Source organism: Mchenga conophoros, linkage group LG19, assembly GCF_057382185.1.
Source record: "Mchenga conophoros isolate Kocher_MC1m ecotype Shallow Benthic linkage group LG19, M_conophoros_male_GT1.1, whole genome shotgun sequence".
Lineage (NCBI taxonomy): Eukaryota > Metazoa > Chordata > Actinopteri > Cichliformes > Cichlidae > Mchenga > Mchenga conophoros.
This window is the reverse complement of record NC_140544.1, coordinates 20,406,348-20,425,744: the sequence shown is the minus strand read 5'-3', so window position 1 is coordinate 20,425,744 and position 19,397 is coordinate 20,406,348. Positions and strand designations below refer to the sequence as shown.

Here is a 19,397-nt window from a genome sequence, read left to right as displayed (position 1 = left end):
TTCAAGACACCTCTCATCCTGTATCAACATCCTGCTTTACCACCACCAAAACCAAACACCCAAATAATACACATCACTTGACAGGTTCCACCATGCTTTGGGGCCTACATATTTTCTTTTCCCTCTACTTCTACAGAGGAAATCAGAAACGAAACCAGCAAAATACAGTGGAGGATCTGCGTGTTGGTCCCCAGTGGTACAGGTGATCTTGTCAAAATTTATAGAATTATGATACACAAAAAAGTGCAAACCGATTTTAAGCCACCAAATAATACCATCTAGAAAGCATGGGCTGGCCCCCCCAGAGCCTGGACCAGAACATTATTGAAAAAGTGTGGGATCATCTACCACTATCCAAAGAGGAGCCATGAAAGTCCTTCAAGAAACATGGAGAACGATTCCTGATGGCATTTTTAAAGAAATTAAAAGAAACCATTTCACCTTTTTCTTACAATATGAAAAAATGGGGGATGGATCAAAACCTGAATCTTTGATCTAGACAGTACTTTACTTTACACATCCGTTTACTGTTAATGTGACAGCTCAATATCTCATCATAATTTTAGTCCAATATATTTTATTAACCATAGAAAATACAACAAATGACAGTATATTTTGGGTTCATTTTTTTCAAAAACCACAAAATAAATTCTAATTCTTGTTTTTGATCATTGTGCCAGGTTTTAGAATTATGAATGAGTTAATCAACACCTTTAAAAAAAAAAGAAATTAATACGTTTATATCATCAGAACAGCCCTTTTTGGTATTATTCTGAAAATTAAAGATCTGTTGTTTCCGGTGTGGTTGCCACGGATGTTGCGCAGGAGCTGCGTTTACGCGCCTTTGAGTTTTGCCCTAAAAACACTACGGAAGCCGCGTGGTTCCGATTGCTCGGTTTGTTTCGCTTCCTCTCCGTCAGGTTCCTCCCCGGCCCGAGCACGGAGTCAAGTTGAAAACACTCGGGGAGAGAAAAGAAGGCAAACTGTAGCGTGATAAAAGACGGCTTCGTTTTTCGCACCCGCGAGGACTGTCGTGAAATCTCAGCGTCAAATCGGGGCTTTAAACGGACTGAAAACAAACAGACACGGGGCGGAGTTTCGGTAGTTTTGGCCGGAGTGCGGTTGAGTTTTGCGGTTGAGAGCAACCGGTAAGTTAAGACTTCTTCATTCACTAGTCAGTGCAACACTTGTCTTAAACATTTTTGCTTCGGTTAGATCTTTTTCTGGCACAGGAAGCACCCAAACCGGATAGCATCTCCTTCCATAATTACTGAGAAGGCACTAGATCATACTGATCACTAGATGAGATTGGAAAAAAAACTGTAATAAAGTACAGGAGGCAAAATACCAGTGTGAATTGGGTTTGTGGCTGGCTTCGCCACATTGTCATATTGTCAGAGCAATATAATAATTAACCCAAGTGATGTCAGTCTACAGGGACTGTGTTCACACAAACCGCTGGAATGTATTCTACAAAAATGAGTCTATAAATAAGCAAAACCTGCTTTAGTAATGACGGTACCGAGAGTGAGGTGTTGAAGTTGCACTCTTGAATGTGGTTTACATCTGTAGGACCACATTTTTAACTTAAGTAAGATGGACTTTAAATTAGGGCTGCCACGATTTGTCGACTAGTCACGATTACGTCGACTATCAAAATCGTCGACGACTGATTTAATAGTCGACGTGTCGTTTGAAGCTTTGTAAGATCGCAAAAGACGCAGGAATAATAGCAGGATTTAAGAGTGTAATAACGGACTGAAACAGAAGATGGCAGCACTGCATGTACAAGGATGCCAGCTGCCGTTAAACCCCGAAGAAGAAGAAGCAGCTGTGTCCCAGAATTCATAGCGCGGCCCAGCTTAGTTTCCAACAATGGCGGTAGCTAGTTAGTTTTAATATTACTCTTATTATTCTTTCTGGGTCACAAAATAAACGTTTAACATATTTTCAGGCGAGAATGTAGCTGTGTAAACCTCAAATATCGGCTCAGTTTATCAGGACACCACATATTTTCAAAAGCGCTCCGACGTTTTCGGAGACGTCTGTTACCCACTAGCTCGATAGCTAGCCGGGGGCTAGGTCACTAGCGCCGTGAGAACACCGGACTCCCGGCAAATTGTTTTCAAACCCACCGCTGTCTTTCGCGACTCAGGTTAAATATATATGAGTCACTTAGATAAATTAAAAATGTTGTTGTTTGGCTTTTTTTTTTTTTTTTTTTTTTTTTAGTATTTTATTTGTTCCTGAGTAAATCGGTTTGGCTGAGATTAAAGTTATAGTTTTTACACAGCTGAATAAACGTCAAGCAGACAGCTGATTATCAGAAGTGTGAGATGCTGGAGAATATACTCCAGTGTCCTGTTATATTTTAGATAGCAAGGAGTTTATTCAACTTTACCGAAACAATCTGCAAATTTCATTAAAATTGAATAAACTATCATCTTGTCTTTATTTTTAGTTAGCACCTTAAAAGCTTAAAGCTGTAAGCTAATGATAGTTATATAAGAGCAGATGCTGCTGGTGCAATAAGCTGTAGTTTTATGTCCAGTGGATGATGATCTGATTAGTCGACTAATCGCATAAATAATCGGTGACTAGTCGACTATCAAAATAATCGTTTGTGGCAGCCCTACTTTAAATGAATACAGCCTCTACTTGCAGAGAAATCACACACTTAAGTCAAATTTAAACCTAATTAGTGCATTTTTGTGACATTTAAACGTATTTTTGTTGTTTCTAATTAAAATTGATAAAGAACAATCACGAATTTAGTAGTTTTCTAACAAACTTGTAGACATTGCACTGTAAACCAGCACGTGATCAATTCTGACTGTATAAAAATGAATCAGATAATTATAAATAGTCAGTTCTAGACATTTTTTTAAAACAAGAGCTAAACATGACTTTTTCTAAAAGGTGTTTGCCAAAACAACTTTCATCCTGGAAAATCGGAGCAATGTGGGCGTCACGTGACCCGGGCTTGCCAAAAAGTGTTATACATCTGTAAATCTGTGCCTGTCATTTCTCCATCCACACTGACTTTTGTAGTCGAGCAGGAAGCTAAAACATTGCGACTTTGATTTGTGAGTTTAGTTCTGTACCTGATACAAAGCCTAAAGCCCTCAGATTGCTTGCAGGTTGATTATTTTGAGCCATTAAACTGTTGACACGGGGGTGAAGTAGCTGTTTGGAAAAACAGGATAAGGTGTTCATTGTGGGTGTGCAGCTGGGCATATGTGGGTATATGCTTCATTTACTGTCAGAGTTACGGTCAGGGAAGGAACGTAAATGGGAAGAGGAAGAACGTAAATGCTGTGTGTGTGTGTGTGTGTGTGTGTGTCTGTCTGTGTGGTGCACATAAATGTGTGATTTCTCATCTAACTGTATGTTTCTGCATATTTATGTCACTGAATGAAAGGAAGATGGAAGAAAGCTGTGTGTGTGTGCATGGCTTCATCACTCCTTCCATCACTCATTATCACTCCTTCCAGGAAGTACTCCACAGAATTTCCTTTTATAGAAGCTGAATACAAAAGACTTGTTGTCCACTTCCTGTAAACATCTTGCTGGCCGCGTTCTCCGCTCTCTGGTTGGCTAGAGTGATCCTGTGACCCTTTGTGGCTCAGGGAGTTCCAGGATGAGGAAGTAGGCTTCCCTTGATCACAGCCAACCACAGAGAATAGAAAGTACCCTGATGTAGTGAGAGAGTGGGGAATGAGGAATAGAAATGGTATAGGCACAGGCATGTTGCTGGCTTGGCGGGATTTTAAAGGCAACATATTTCAATAGAGCTGAAATAACTGCTCAATTAAAAACTTAGGTGATTGGGTGAAAGAAAACCTGACTAGTTTTAATAATTTTGTATTTTTTTTTTAAAGCATAAAAGCAAAACAATTGGGTCTAGCTTCTTAAATGTGAAAGTTTTCTCTTTGTTTCAGTTTCACATCATTGCAAGCTCAATACCATTAGATCCTGGGCTGTTGTCTAAAATTATTATTTCTACAGTACTCAATGCCGCCATGTAAAAAACACACAAGTGCACCGTGTGTTTCAGTAGTCTGCACAATGCAAATGCTAATAGCAGCTACCTGAAGCTATGCTGAAAGGCTTAAAGCTAAATGCAAACACAGTTTATGCTAGGAGTGAGACTCACCACAATGTCACTGCATGTTGCCCACAATAGTGTTGGTATTGTAATACAGCCATTCTGTGATTGTAACTTCAATGTTTACTTTGAAAGTGTTGATAGAAATGTATAGAAAAGGTCAGGGGTTGCGCTTTATAGAGCTAGAGAAAGCATATGGTAAGGTGCCAAGAGAGGAACTGTATTACTATATCAGGAAGTGGCAGAGAAGTTTGCGAGGGTGGTGCAGGACATGTAGGAGAACAGCGAGACAGTGGTGAGGAGTGACAGATGGGTTTAAGGTCGAGGTGGGATCTGCACTGAGCCCTTTCTTGTTTGCGATGGTGATGGACACGTTGACAGTTGAGGTCAAGCAGAAGAGGTAGTGAAGGTGGGTGAGTTTAAATGCCTGGGTTTAACCATGCAAAGCAATGGACAGTGAAGAAGAAAGCGCAGGTTGAGACAAGAATTGAGAGTGATTTATGACAGAAGGAAAGAAGCAAGAGTGAAAGGGTTGATTTACAAGATGGTAGCGCGGCCTGCTATGATGCGATCAATACGATTGCTTAGAGATGGTGAGATTAACCGAAAGATGCTAATTTTCCTGGGAGGGACCGGTATGGACAGGATTAGAAATGAGTGCATCAGAGGTATAGCTCAGGTTTAATGGTTTGAAGATTAAGTTAAAGAGGGAAGGGTGAGAGGGTTTATACATGTGCAAAGGTAGGCGATATACTGGATAAAGGAATGCTGAAAATGGAGCTGCTAGGCAGGAAGAAAAGATGTCAGATTATTAGTATGCTGATTTGTTTTCCGCTGATATCTTTCCCCTTGTGAGTTTTTTGTACTAGAACTTCTTTTCACTTTTTCACTTTCTTTTTCATTTGAGAAGTTCCACCACGAATGAGCAGTAACTCTAGTACGTCAGATTGTTGGGTTTATAGTGGCTGTCCTTCCTAACCATTGTGTTTTATTATTGTACCGCAAGAGGAAGCAGTGTGATACTGACATATTGATATTTTACCTCCACCCTATTATGTTTTACCCCAAAGCTACATGAAACACGATCAAATGCTCTATTGAAGCGTCTATTGGCAGAAGGAGGGTGTGTTTTAGGGCAGGGAATGTGTGTGTGTGAGGTATGCACAAGGCTTGTGTGTTTGTGATGAACAGGGCAACACACCCAGCTCCTGCTGCAGCCCTGCAGGCTATGGAATTCCTACAGAGAGACAACGTGTCTCAGCCTGAACAGCCTGCTCCCAAAATTCATCCCAACACACACACACACACACACACACACACACACATTTTCTGTGGAATTGGATGTCAACGATGGATGGAGTCTAGTTTTTCCCGCTTGGGCAAGAATACACTTGTCCACTTTAGGATAACTGAGGAATGAGGCAGCCTGCTAAGACCTGCCCTGTGAGGGTGAAAAGATAGAGAGAGGGGTATAAGGAAAAGGGCGAGAGCTAAGTAGATAAATGAGCACCAGAGAAAGAGGTGCACAGATCCACTAGGAGTACAGCAGTTTTTATTGTTTACCTGGTCTTCTCTGAGGGGCAGAAGAAGCACAAAACAGGTTAGTGCTCACAGCTTAAAGAGATTTCAGGGCTTAAAGAGCATAAGGGGGGTGTCTCATTTTGAGTGGGTGGACTTTTGTGGACTTTGTTGCTGATGTTACTCTTGCCACAATAGAAAGCTTGACCTAAAGTGTGAAAACCAACTAGAGTTAACACACAGCCATCCATTGAGTCACTCTGAAGAGGAGAAAGCCTCTCACCTACAGTACAGTGATTCAGACATTATGCAGAAAGGGAAGTATTTAGCCTTGACAGTTAAATGTTAGCCTGTATCCATGTTGGGGCCTGAGGGCTTGGCTGTTACATAGAACTAATTTTATACCCACAAAGGCTCTGATTAATGTATCATGGAAATGGATCAGTGTTGAAATCCAGTGATTTAGTTTCTGTGTTTTGATTTTACTTTACAACCGAGTCAAGTCTGCAGAGCTTCTATGGCAAGGGGGAGGGTTTCTGTGTAAAGAAGAGGTCATAGGTATACCTAGCTGAGCCACGTTTGTTATATTGTTTTAGTACGAGCTGTGTCATCTGCGGTCAGACACAGGAAGTGAGGAAACCTCTGTTTGCTTCCTATTTCCTGTCTGTGATGTCATCAAGAATGCAAGCAGCAGCTCAGAGCCGATCGAACTTCTTGCTTTGCAAGAGCCTAAAAGGTGCTTTTGAGGTTCAGGGTTTCTGTGTTTGCGCGTGTCTGTCTGCAATCTCAGTTTTCACCATATTAGGATAAACCCAAGTATGTGTACCTATGGGGAAGTAAGAAGTGGTAGTGTTTAAATTGGGACCAAAATAATTGACTATTTTGAGCATAAGAAGATTGGCCCTACGATAAATATCTTAATATATAAGACAATTTTATGTTGTTAATACAATTCAGAGATGACTAAGAAACTTTTTACTCTTGTAGCCAGCGTTTGAAATGACCTTTTGTGATTCTCCAAGCAAACATTTTTCTCGCCGGCTACTACTGTGCCTTGGATTGGCTAGTTTTTTGCCACTTCTTTATGGTTAGATGGTTAGGAGTGCCTCCTCATGATATACATGTGTCTGTGCATGTGTGGGTGAGTGAAAAGACTATTTAGGTACACGCATGAATGCACCAATGTGTCAGATGTACTTGGGGGGTGGACAGAAAATACAGCTGCAATTTGCACTTGCCACATGTTAAATACGGACATTGGTTGTTGCTTTATATAGTTTGGGACTTTATTCATGCAACAGATTAAGAGATGCTTAATGATTAATGATCATGCTGTACATGCCAATAAAGAAGCAAAACAAAGTTTCTTACATCAATTTCTAGTCCCTGTTTGTTTGTTATTGCACACTATTTCTAAAGAGATGGTCTTTTATGCAAAATATTGATCTTAAAAGTATCTAATAACAGTGCATTTCAGATGTGGTGGTGTAAGAAAAGTTAATTTTTTTCTGAGGTTCCCTGAAAACTGAAACATGGATGTATAAACAAGTACTAGGGCTGTGCGATATGACCAAATTCTGTGCATCTCGTGCAACTCAACTTGTGTGAAGTGTTTTCAGCTGGGCGTCGTGTACCCGGAGTCGAGTGTTTTGACCGATGCATGAAACTGCTGCGAGGAAAAGCCTGTTCTAACATTTGAGTCTAAGGTTTATTTTGAGCACCTGATGGCTCTTTTTTGTTTCTCATCTGTAAACTCTCTCCATAGTCTTTCACGTAATTCTTGCGTAGCTGGTAGAAGAGGTTTGTCATGTTTGAGTCTGGTGGGGACTGGTTTGCGGCATAATTTGCATAGTAGAGTTTTCTGGTTTGTGTCAGACTTTTCATAACCAAACCATGTCAATGCTACAGAGGTAGCCCCTCGTTTAGGAATAAGGGCCTTGATTTGTTTTCACTGTTCCTTCTGTTTGGAGCTACTTGGTTCTGCCTCCTCTTCACTGGTTATGCTGGTATTCTCTGTGCCCTGGTGAAAAAATATTGCCATAAACAGTGTATTTTGCAACACAACAAAGCAAACGATAATGTATAATTTGAAACGACGGATGTTTCCATATCGTCATCCGATATATTTTGTCATAGCGTAACAGCCCTAACAAGTACAGTACCTCTGCTTACTCCCATTTTCTATAATACTAATATTCTTGAATTCTTCAACAGCATAACTTTCTGAGTGCATCACTCACAGTTAAAAATAATGCTAATCTATATTATATACAGCCTTGGTCATCTTCTGTCTGAAGCATTAAACGTTATTCTGATTGGCTGCTTCTTGCAAATAGAAGGTTTCTGTGCTGACAACTTGTGTGTCTGAGATGACCATATAAGGACATGTGCTTTCATTGACATCATGCAGATCTAAGAGTACAGAAACTGTCTGAAACGGTGTGCTTAGAACAGTCTGAATCCTGAGCTTTTGCCTCACTGGAGGTACTTGAACATTTGAGACTTTGGCAGTCGTTAATTTGACCATCCAACATGTAAAAGAAACATGTTTGTGTTTTAAATGGATTTTATAAATAGACACTATATTATTCAAATATTGATGATGGAAAATATATGGTATAGCCTCTTCTGAATGTGATCCAAACTGTCTTTTATCTGTGCATGGACTCCTCAAATTTCTCTCCATTACTGGATGAATGCAACCTGCAGCTGTTCAGTGGGCGTGGGCCGTGGCTGCCCCTAATGAACATATCATCATGCCATATCTCAGGCGTGTTCAGTAGGAGGTATATCAGGACTAAATGCTAGCCAGGAAGTGTCTGGATGTGCTTGTCATCCAGAATGAATGGCAGAAGTATAGGTTAGAAGACCTCGTCCCAGTAGCTTTGTCCAGTCAGAATTCCACCAGCAACGGTCTGAGCATGCCGACATGCCAATACCAGATTTTAATGTGAGTCAGTCACAGTGGCACTGAAGACAACATAAAGTGCTAAACTGACCCAGTTCTGAATTGCACAAGTGAGTTCATTTGTGTTTGGTAAAAAGTAAAAACCCAATTGACTGAAACAACAAACTAACAGAATATGTTTGGGTTCTCTATGAGATTATAATGACATACCAAAACAAAGGTTGAAAACACATTTCATGACATAAAATGTATTTATTTTTTTGACTAGTATATAACTAAATAAGGAAAGGAATAACAAACTTCTAAAGTTCAGTCTGAACACTGTTTTTAGGCCCTACTACCCTGATCAGGCCCTTTTTTAGGGCTGGTCTTTTCCCCTGTTATACACTTGTCATACCATTTGGCGTCACACTCATTTGCGCACTCTTATTCTCTTTCTGTCTGCTTTCCTTCCTCATTCATTTGTAACCGACTCAGCACGTCACTTTGCCGTTCAGCGTTGCTTCCTGTTCACATTTGGCTGGTTCCCTTCGCTCCAACAGTCAGAGCCGATTCTCACATTGCAGCATGGATGGATTAGTTATGTCTGTGTGAGTTTTTTTTTTCTTTCTAAATGTATTGTTTGGCTACTTCTTTTTCTGTGTGTGGCGTATGCTAAGCTTTATTCGAAGCAGCAACCATTTCTCTCTAACAGCTTGGCCTAACGTGCAATAGAAGTATTGCGACATGTGAAAAAACAGGAAGAAGACGACCGCAGTTTTAGTGTGCACTGCGCTTTTTGGATGTTTGTGAAATTTGTGGATTTTTCTGGATGTCTGTTAAATTTGTGGACCCTGATTCTGCAGGTCGAGGTGAGTGTAGATGTGTGACAGCGGAGTGTGTGAGGATAAGCCCCCCGCCCCCCCTGTCAGGATGAGCAGCCAAGGAGGAGTCAAAGACGCCCAATCGACCAATCACAACTCTCGGCCACTTCCGTCTGCACCAGAGGAGAAGAAGCCTAGAAACAAGATCATCTCCATCTTTGGAGAGAAAGGTGAGACGTGGAGCACACACACATAAGTAAACCCAGACATTTAATATACTGCACAGTACCACAATAAAAGACCACACGAGTGGCCATGGAAGAATGTAACTTTGACCTCTGACCTTTGTCTGCAGCAGGCAAGAAAAAGGACCGGGATAAGGACAGACCTGAAATCTCCTCCCCATCAGACTTTGAACACACCATCCATGTGGGTTTTGATGCTGTTACTGGAGAATTCACGGTAAGTACCTTAAACAATGACCAGTGTTCACTTGCAAAATGAGATTTTAATTCATGCACTGATCTCACTGATACCTTGGCTTAAGGTATCTTCAGAGTACATCGAGTGTTAAATTAATGAACTGTAATCATATCTTTAAGGAAGAGTCTGGGAATGCTTCTTTTATGTTTGAGTAAACATCAGGCTTGATTAAAATATGACTTTTCTTATTCATTGATAAAATGTTAAATGATGAGATGAAAATAAAATAAACACGTTTGTGTTGTCAATTTTTTTTTCATCCATCCGTCCATCGTTGGCACTTAGCAGTCAGTCACAGGGCTAACGAAGCGAGACGGGTTTTGCAGTGCCAGTTTCACCAGCACTGCAAAAAGCCCTTAATTAGACAGCTGAGATCTCTGCATGCTGTCATCTTTTTACATTCCTCAGTGCCACATCATATATTTATTTGGTCTAATTGTTTATCAGTTTATGATTTTTCCATCGAGAGGCATTTTGACGTGAGCAGGTTGAACAGGCAAATTTTAATAGTAAATAATTTCTAAACATAGTTGGTTTATTAATATGTGCTTATGTGGATTCAGAGTCAGTAGTATGAGCAGAAACTAAATTACCTGATTCATTTTGTTAATGTAAACATTTTAGGCATTAATCCTATTATAGCATGTTAATTACAGGTTCAGTATCTAATAATTGGAGTGATTTCTGATTTATACTAGGCAAGCAGTTAAAAGTTACTGTCGCTGTGTAAAAGATGAAATTATCGCATTACATCTTTTACTTGCAGTCCATTATAGGTTAGGTATGTCAGCAATCTAACTTCAGATTTGTCAGTTAGTTCAGTGTGGTATGCAAAAGTTATTACTGTTAATCTCTGTAAGATCTGGTTTATTTGGACTAGCTTTGTTTACCATGTAAATCTCCACTTAGGAAATACTTGCTGTAAATAAGATAACTTGTGAGATTGTCAGCTGCAGTGCTTGCTGGGACAAGATGAGATCGCTGCAGCTGTCTGAGATTTTTAAAAAAAGAAGACGAATTTGTAGCATGCATTTGACTGTAAGACCCCTGCACATGGAGCTTCACTCAGAAATGTTCTAGATGTTTTTTGGTGGTTGGTGCACTCATGTGTAACTAGAGCTGGAGCTGAGCTTCCAGAGAAGTTGATCCAGTGATTCCACTGTGACGAGCCATGGAAAGTCCCAGGAATTTCCTGTTGTGCTGCTGTAAGATTTCTTGGTCAGGCGTGCAATATTTCATGCCCTCCTCTGTGTGGAGTCAGCATAAGTATTATATTCTTTAACCCTTGAAAACTGGAAGTCAGAAGACGGGTGACTTTTTTTTTTTTTTTGTTCTTGTTTTATTCAAAAAGAGATTATTGACATAAGCTAAAGGAAGTAAGAGTGAGAGAAAGGAACTACTGGCTAAAAAAGAATGGATGTCCAGCTGCATGAAATACTCTTCACTGTAAAAAATTGTATCTGTGGGTCTTTTTGTGCAGGGCATGCCAGAGCAGTGGGCCCGTCTCCTTCAAACTTCCAACATCAGTAAATCAGAACAGAAACAAAATCCTCAGGCCGTCCTTGATGTTCTCAAGTTCTTCGACTCCACCAGTGGAAAACAGAAATACCTCAGTTTTTCTGGCGCGGGTTAGTTTTCTTTTTCTCAGCAGATAAATAAAAGCACGGTTTGGTGCAGGCTCACTTTTCTGTTCTTAAACTTTGAATTATTTTGTCTCTTTCAGACAAAGGATCACAGTCGGTGAGTAGCTCCATTCATTTTTTTCCTACTTTTATTCACTGCCTTTATTTGCATCAGCAAATTCAGACTAAAGTGCTATTTATGCGTTTATTGTTGCAGCCAGGCAAGCAGGGTACTGCAACCTCCCCATCAGGCAAGGATGACGACGACGACGATGAAGCTGATTCGCCGCCACCAATCGTGGCACCACGGCCAGAACACACGAAATCAGTGAGTTTGATGTTTTGTTTTCACAACTAAAATTAGACAGTAAATTAAAATAAATATATTGTAAGAATTTAATAGTCAAAATTGCTAGCAGGTTCAGTCGAAGTTTAGTATTTATTCAGGACTCATGGGGTTTTTTTTGTTTGTTTTATTTATTTATTTATTTTTTTGTGTGTGTGTCAGATGTACACGAAGACAGTTGAACCAATCCCAGCTCCAGTTGGAAATGCCACCTCTAAGGCAGCTGACAAGCAGAACAATACGCCAAGAAAGATGACTGATGATGAAATCATGGAAAAACTAAGTATGCAAAGCACCCACACACTAAAAATCATGAATCACAGCCCAACAGTATTTTTGGCTCTGGTGAAGCACTATTCACTTTATTTATTTTTTCCTGATTCTCAGGAACGATTGTGAGCATTGGAGATCCTAAGAAGAAATACACTCGCTATGACAAGATCGGTCAGGGGTGAGTTTTAATTCTGGCCACTGTGTATACTGAAAAATGTGAGAATGTGTAGCAAGTTGCTGGTTCAAAATGACAAGTTTAGTAGAATAAATTATGTACAGTAATTGTTGAAATTTTCACTTCTAGAGCGTCTGGCACAGTTTACACAGCCATCGATGTTGCCACAGGGCAAGAGGTAAGTGTTGGAGCCACTACCAAAATGTCTACCTCACATTTACCTCAGTTTTCAGAATGAAGTTGGATTGGGATTTATTTATTTAATTATTTATTTACAAGTTATTAATATATTATGAAACACATTCTGGTGGGGTTTTTTTAGTTCATGAAGTTACTTGAGGTGAGAGAAACACAATCGCAGCACATACTCACTTTAGTTTCAGTGGTTTTAATTAGTGCTGTCAATAGATTAAAAAAAAATTAACTAACTAATCTCACAATTTTCTGTTATTAATTGCGATTAATCTCAATTACTTTATTAATAGCCTGGCTCCAATTACATTTTTTTATTCTTTATATTTTAAGTAATTATCGTTGTTCACCGAAGTCCAGTGGTCTCCGGTGAGAGCGACATTCCTTACTTGCACAAGCTTGCTGGACTGCTGAGCCCTCTGGTCCCCATACAAAGTGTGCAGTCTCGACACAATGGTTCCTCTCGAGGGCAGATTGTAACACTCATCTCCTGATGCAGCACGAATGACTTCTCTCAGTCCATCATCTTCTACTATGCTAACTGGTCGGCAGTTTTTAGCTATCCAAACAACCAAGGAATTGGTTACCTTTTCTCTCACATTTTTTGTTATTCGTCCACAAGCACCATACTCCTGAAGCGTAGACTGGCGAGGTCCCGTAGAGGTGGATTCAGTTGGGTGTTTTGCTCTCAGGTGATACGCCAGTGATGAACTGCTTCTGTGGTACTTGAATTCAGCGTTGCAAATTGTGCATCTTACTCTCGTTTTGTCCAACAAGCCATCAGGCAACTTCTTAAAGAGAAACTTTCCACCCAAAAGTCCGCCCTCGTCCATGCTTGCGTGTGTTAGCTAGTGTTAGCTAGATAGTAGCATGGTGTCACTTCTTCTTCTTCTTCTAATCATTTCTGTCAGGCCAAACGCCAGCATAGCACACTGTTGCCCCCTCCTCCAGAGGTGCTCATGAATTTAAAGGTCTTAGATTACAGGAAATTAATAAAAAAACAAAATCAGCGTTAAATTTTTTTAATGCATTAAACATTTCGCGTTGATCTTAACAATTAACGCGATAATTTTGACAGCACTAGTTTTAATATGTTAGAAGCACTAAACTATGTTGCAATATTGCTGTTTTGTTTCCGTCACCCTGTAGGTTTTTCCCCAAGAAGATATTAGGAGATCACAGTGGAAAAAAATGCTTTTTTTCACAGCACACACTTTGATATGCCTTATCACAAAAGCCACACGTGGTACTTCACTGACTGTATTAAACTTAGTTTGTTTAATTTCGATATCGAATTTCATGATTCTGGCATTCTGCTGAATTAGCTTATAGAGATTTCTGATGTAAAAAGTTGCAAATAACATTTGCAACTTGTGAATCTTGTGATTAATCAATCAATCTCAGACTACAGCTGGAAACCAGAAAGCTTATCATACTTTTAATCTTGTCCTTGCCTACAGCGGTTTATGCTGCCGAGTCTTGGGCGTGCTGGCTGTCGCACTCATTGCTAGCTGAGAGATTTGATAAAAATGAGCCATCGCTAATGAAATTTGTTTAATCTGTGTTTTAATAGTACAAGTACACTACCGGGTCTGTGCCAAGACTTCAAACCCCAGCATTTAGTCCTTATCAGAAGAATATACATTTTTCATATTGCAGTTATGGCTGACAAAGCAGTTTATTTTTTCTTTTGTTTTTACAATTTTACATCTCCTAGATTTGACTGTCCAAATTCAGGAAAAAATTAGTTGCACCTTGTGATTGCTCAGATAGGTTTTGTGTGTGTTTTGAAGCAAATGTACAATATCTTGTCTTCTGCAGGTTGCCATCAAACAAATCAACTTGCAGAAGCAGCCAAAGAAGGAGCTAATTATCAATGAGATCCTGGTCATGAAGGAGCTGAAGAACCCCAACATTGTCAACTTCGTAGACAGGTAACATGCTGCACAGAAAAACATACAATACACCTCACAACACCAGCTGTGAGTGGACCGCTCTGTAAATCCGACCGTCTGTGCGTGTTTATAGTTTCCTTGTTGGAGACGAGCTTTTCGTGGTAATGGAATACCTGGCCGGCGGGTCGCTAACCGATGTTGTGACAGAGACCTGTATGGATGAAGCTCAAATTGCTGCTGTCTGCAGAGAGGTAGGATCTTTCTCAGACAGCCGAGCTAATGAAAACAGTTTGTCTATTGCAATTTTGGTGGATTATAATCTTCCTACCTACATACGTTCAGGTCCTTCAGGCCCTGGAGTTTCTCCATGCAAACCAGGTCATCCACAGGGACATCAAGAGTGACAACGTTCTCCTTGGGATGGACGGATCAGTCAAACTCAGTGAGTGAGAACGCACGCAGATGTGTACACATCCACGGATTGATAATATACTTCGAACAGAACAACACACTGCTTTTTCTTCTAATCTCAATTTATTTTTCTCTCTCTTTGCAGCTGACTTCGGTTTCTGTGCTCAGATTACCCCAGAGCAGAGCAAGCGCAGCACCATGGTGGGTACACCCTACTGGATGGCTCCAGAGGTAGTAACCCGGAAAGCCTATGGACCCAAAGTGGATATTTGGTCTCTGGGGATTATGGCCATAGAGATGGTGGAGGGAGAGCCTCCATACCTAAATGAAAATCCTCTCAGGGTGAGTGTGTGTTAGGAGCAGCAATGCCTGTTGTGATGTTTGTACAGTTACCTACACTAATACCTCCACTACAGGTTCAATATGTGAACCTGAGATTTAAGCTGCAAGTTTTTTGTTAAAGTTTTATCTTGAAAATCATAAAAAAGGAAATGTTAGTCTATTTTTTTCAGAATGAAATAATGCAGAAAAAGGAGAAAATCCTGACATTTAAGATGTTGGAAATAGAACATGTGTCACAGCTCTGTGGATGGAAATGTGCACATTCTGCTGGTCAGTACGTCAACCGTGTTGATCCAGGCTAAAATACCTCAGCAACTACCGAATGGAAAACCATTACATTATAACCTCGTGGCTGAGACGCTGAACCCTGATGACATTTGCGATCCTCTATTTTTGGATAGATGTTCGCTTTTTCACTTCACTTAAACCTAAAAATATGACAGCATCTACTAGATGGACAGGAACATTTTTTTTAAAACAATTCCTTAATGAAGAATTCTGACTTTTCCTATAGCACCACCTTGAGGTTGATGATTCTCTTTGTTTGCACAGTAATTTATGGGAAAATCTTTCCTAAAGTAAGATGATGAACATGGGGAACATTACACCTTCTTATCACTAAGCATGTGTCAGCGCAAGCATGTTATTGTTGCAGTTTTGGTCAAATATGAAAGGCTTACAGAGCTCATAGCAGGGCTGTAATGACTGGAGTCTGGCTTCTATCCAATCCAGCTCTGTGCAGTTATGGCAGTTTTTACTGATTTTCCACAAAAGATTACACACAGTAAGCAAAGATAGGAAATAACTGAACTGATAGCATTATTGCTTTAAAAAAACCTCAATAATGTGAAATTTATCACAATAACCGTGAAGGTAAAAATCTGGTGTTTTGACTGTCCCAATCCAATTTATAAGAAATTACATTTGTGTTTAAAGACTAGTGCTTAAAAATATTTTGCCCTACATTTCTTACTTTGCCATTATCCTGGTTTTAGGCATTGTATTTAATCGCCACCAATGGGACCCCTGAGCTACAGAACCCAGAGAAGCTGTCTCCTGTGTTCAGATCTTTCCTTAACCTTTGTCTGGAGATGGACGTGGAGAAACGAGGGTCAGGCAGACAGCTGCTGCAGGTAGAAAAGACCTATTCATCCGACCCAAATTCAAGATGTCTTTAAATGTTGAATCTAGATTTTTTTTTTTTCTTATGCATCTCAGTGAATTATGTACACCGTTATCTAAGTTCACCCCCTAACTTATAAAATTTCACATATCCACTTTTTTCCATTCAGCATCCATTCCTGAAGGTGGCGAAGCCTCTATCCAGCCTCACCCCGCTCATCCTGGCAGCCAAGGAAGCCATCAGGAGCAATCGCTAAATCCTGGCCTGCAAAGACTCCAAGCCAGCATCTCCTGCTGGTCCACATATGACGACTATCTGCAGTGTGTTAGTGTTAATGATTTTTTTCCAAAAGGGCATAAAATGCTGCTCCACTCTTCCCGGTGTTTCCACACAGATATTTATCTTACCTTTGTGCCTTGTTCTAAAGCTGCATATAGCCATAATATGTTATCCATTTGTTTTGTGTTTGTATGTAAGTGATGTTGAAACTGGTTATCTGTGCATAACCGATGCATTATCATTGTTAATTTAGACACCGAGGGCCATATTCGTAAAGAATCTTGGTTTACGACTTGTTCCACTAAAAAGCCCAGAACAGAACAGAGGTGAACCTTACGCTTAATTAATAAAATTGCTATCTTTACATTGATCTTTTTATTTGTGAACACTGTGTCAGTAAAGTGACATATCCTAATTAAAATGGAAAAATAAATGCCAGGAGCTTCACGTTTAAATTATTTTCTTCTCTTTAGATCTCAGTGTTATGACAGGAGCACAACATGGTTTTGTTTATCATTCTACCATGTGACCATGCAGCTGGTTTCTTTGGTTATTTCTGCTGTGGTTGCACATGTGCGTTGTGACTAACTGGATCCAAAACTTTTAAATGTGACATTTAAAAATCATGGTGTGCTAAAACTGTGGCCGAGGATGGGACAATGCAGTCTTTATGGAGTGAAAAACAAGGCCAGTGTACTGTATCTGAATGAAAATATTCCCATTCCAGTAAAGTCGGGTCTTTGTTATATATTTTTGTTTGCAGTCTGCTTTTTTTAATTTTCTTAAATTGGAAGATGAATAATGTCCACACTTCATGTTTCGGCCCTCTGTTGGTAGTTGGGGGTATTGCAGGCACCAAAAAACAAAATTACGCATACAGCTTTGCCATGAAAACACATCTGCAGGATCTCCTACAGATTATGGATCTGAACACTGTTTACTGCATCACCAATACTTTTTAGCTTATCAGTTCAGCCACACTTTTTCTCAGAAAGCTTTGTCGTCATTTTTTCTTTGTTTCTCTTTGTCTTTTCTAATTGATGCCTTATTGTTGGTAGTAGTGCAACAGAAATGCTGTATGCAGTTGTTTGACAGCGTTAAACTGGAGGATTTTTTTTATTTTTACATTTTGTATATTTGTGTAGTGTCTTGTATTGTGAACAGCTTTTAGTATGTACATTGTTTTATATTTGTAACTAACATAACAGAAGAGCATTTCAGGGGGGTTTTTTCCAGAATTTTTTTCTTGTTTATCAACTCATCATTGGTTTCCTGAACTGTGCAATTATGAGCTCAGAAATTAGTAACACTATATAATACGGCCCACGATTTAAAGGTGTCTTTCACCTGTAATTAAAAGGAATTTTAGTGTTTTTTATTTGAAATTACAATATAATTCTATTTACCTAAAAATACTTATAGTTGGATCCAGATAGCTTGGTAGGCTGGAATATGAGGGCAATCAGTCAGAATTTTACAAGAAACAAAGAAATTGTTAAATAATTAAGTTTAGGCAGTGTGCAATTTGACAAACAGCGATTCCCCATCGTACTTTTCATGGTGGGGCCGTATTATAGAGTGGATTAATCTTGCCTTTTTACATCCTTATTTAATATTCATTATGTTGATGTTGCATGATGGATGTTCTATTATCCTTTTATTTTACCAAAATACATGTGATGAGAACTGTTCTCCCTTACCAACTTGCAAGAAAAAATAAATACCATCAATAATTGCAGGCTTATGTAAGCTCGATGATGAAGTCTTTTTTTTTTCTCACAAAAACTGTTCAAACGTAATTTTGAAAAGTAGTGTAAGGCATGTCTCCTTTCCTGTAAAATGACTGGATGTTAAACAAGGTTAAGCCACTTCATAATTTAGCTCACACGCCCAAAACTAAAGTGTGCTTACAGTGTCAGATGGGGAAATATAGTTTTTCTGCAACGATTACAAAAAAAAGTTACGCAGTACTTAGCGTGTAATTTGAGTCTCCTTCCCTTTGAAATTTAAGGAGCACTTCAAATTATGTATGCACTACTTCTTTCATTCATTACAAAATAGTTAAATTTACTTACATTACAATGATTTCTTTGTTTCTGACCAACAATGTCGTTTTGAAAATCTCCTGTAAAAGCCTGATTTGTTACCCTCTTATTCTTGTGTAGTTAACTTAGTATGTGTAGGTAAATATAATTGCTATATAAGTATTCATTTAGAAAATAGAATTTATAATAGTATTAGAAAATATAATTTCTTGTAGTATTAGAAATTATGGCCGTATTATAAAATATTACCTCAAAATCATATCATGTATTGAGAACCCTGAGATGCTCAGACCTGTGTTAGGCATCATTTAGAAATAAAATGGGAAAAAAGTGTTTGTTTTAGCGTGATTGGAATAACAGCTGCGATTGGCTTCTACTACCTCATTTTTCATAGTTCAAGTTTAGACAACGACTGGAAACAATGAAACGTTGCTTGTAACATATCCTTGATGCGGTAAAAACGTGTGTAATTTCGGCAGAAATTATAATAAAGGTGAGCCTTAAAGATTTGTGTCTCGGTTAATATGAATCATAGATGTAACTAAAGTTGAAGTGACTGTTAGCATTTTTTGTCTTGACTACGAAAAAACGACCAAAAAGGATGGTATGCAGAAAACTTAAGTAAGATAATAACAAGAGTAGTGAGGAAGTTCTGCAGAAGTTATCTTGTGGTGTTTACTAACGTTCACGTGTTGTATAAAGAGTTAAACACCCGATGATTCAAAACAGGAAGCAGACGAGGCTGTGGATGCAATGATAAAACAAAGTGACGTGAGGTTTCGTACAGCCAGGGGGATTAGCTCAAATGGTAGAGCGCTCGCTTAGCATGCGAGAGGTAGCGGGATCGATGCCCGCATCCTCCAATGTTTTTTTT

At 39.3% G+C, this 19,397-nt stretch overlaps 1 protein-coding gene and 1 non-coding gene across 6 annotated transcripts; both read left to right on the top strand.

Annotated features, from left to right (window-relative positions):
• Window positions 1-849: 849 nt before the first annotated feature.
• Window positions 850-18,227, top strand: LOC146552157 (serine/threonine-protein kinase PAK 2-like). Of its 5 annotated transcripts, none has more exons than XM_085256924.1 (15): window positions 850-1,148; window positions 9,380-9,567; window positions 9,696-9,799; window positions 11,301-11,448; window positions 11,544-11,560; window positions 11,660-11,770; window positions 11,951-12,071; window positions 12,176-12,239; window positions 12,366-12,414; window positions 14,250-14,362; window positions 14,457-14,574; window positions 14,666-14,765; window positions 14,880-15,076; window positions 16,072-16,209; window positions 16,369-18,227. In XM_085256924.1, exons 2-15 carry the CDS (start codon window positions 9,396-9,398, stop codon window positions 16,453-16,455), a joined length of 1,539 nt encoding a protein of 512 aa, XP_085113050.1. In that variant the 5' UTR covers window positions 850-1,148; window positions 9,380-9,395; the 3' UTR covers window positions 16,456-18,227. The 5 variants fall into 5 exon arrangements, with proteins under 5 accessions (XP_085113050.1, XP_085113046.1, XP_085113049.1 ...); XM_085256920.1 differs by having other exon boundaries at window positions 9,693-9,799; XM_085256923.1 differs by lacking the exon at window positions 850-1,148 and adding an exon at window positions 4,385-4,517 and having other exon boundaries at window positions 9,693-9,799.
• A 1,086-nt stretch (window positions 18,228-19,313) lies between these two features.
• On the top strand, window positions 19,314-19,386 carry trnaa-agc (transfer RNA alanine (anticodon AGC)). Its single transcript has one exon. It is a non-coding gene; the product is annotated as a tRNA-Ala (tRNA).
• The last annotated feature ends 11 nt before the right edge of the window (window positions 19,387-19,397 follow it).

Coding starts and splice junctions, on each gene's coding strand:
- LOC146552157 (XM_085256920.1), top strand. CDS start 9,396: ATGTGTGACAGCGGAGTGTGTGAGGATAAGCCCCCCGCCCCCCCTGTC. Junction 9,568..9,692: donor CTCCATCTTTGGAGAGAAAG/GTGAGACGTGGA, acceptor CTTTGTCTGCAG/CAGGCAAGAAAAAGGACCGG. Junction 12,072..12,175: donor TGAAATCATGGAAAAACTAA/GTATGCAAAGCA, acceptor CCTGATTCTCAG/GAACGATTGTGAGCATTGGA.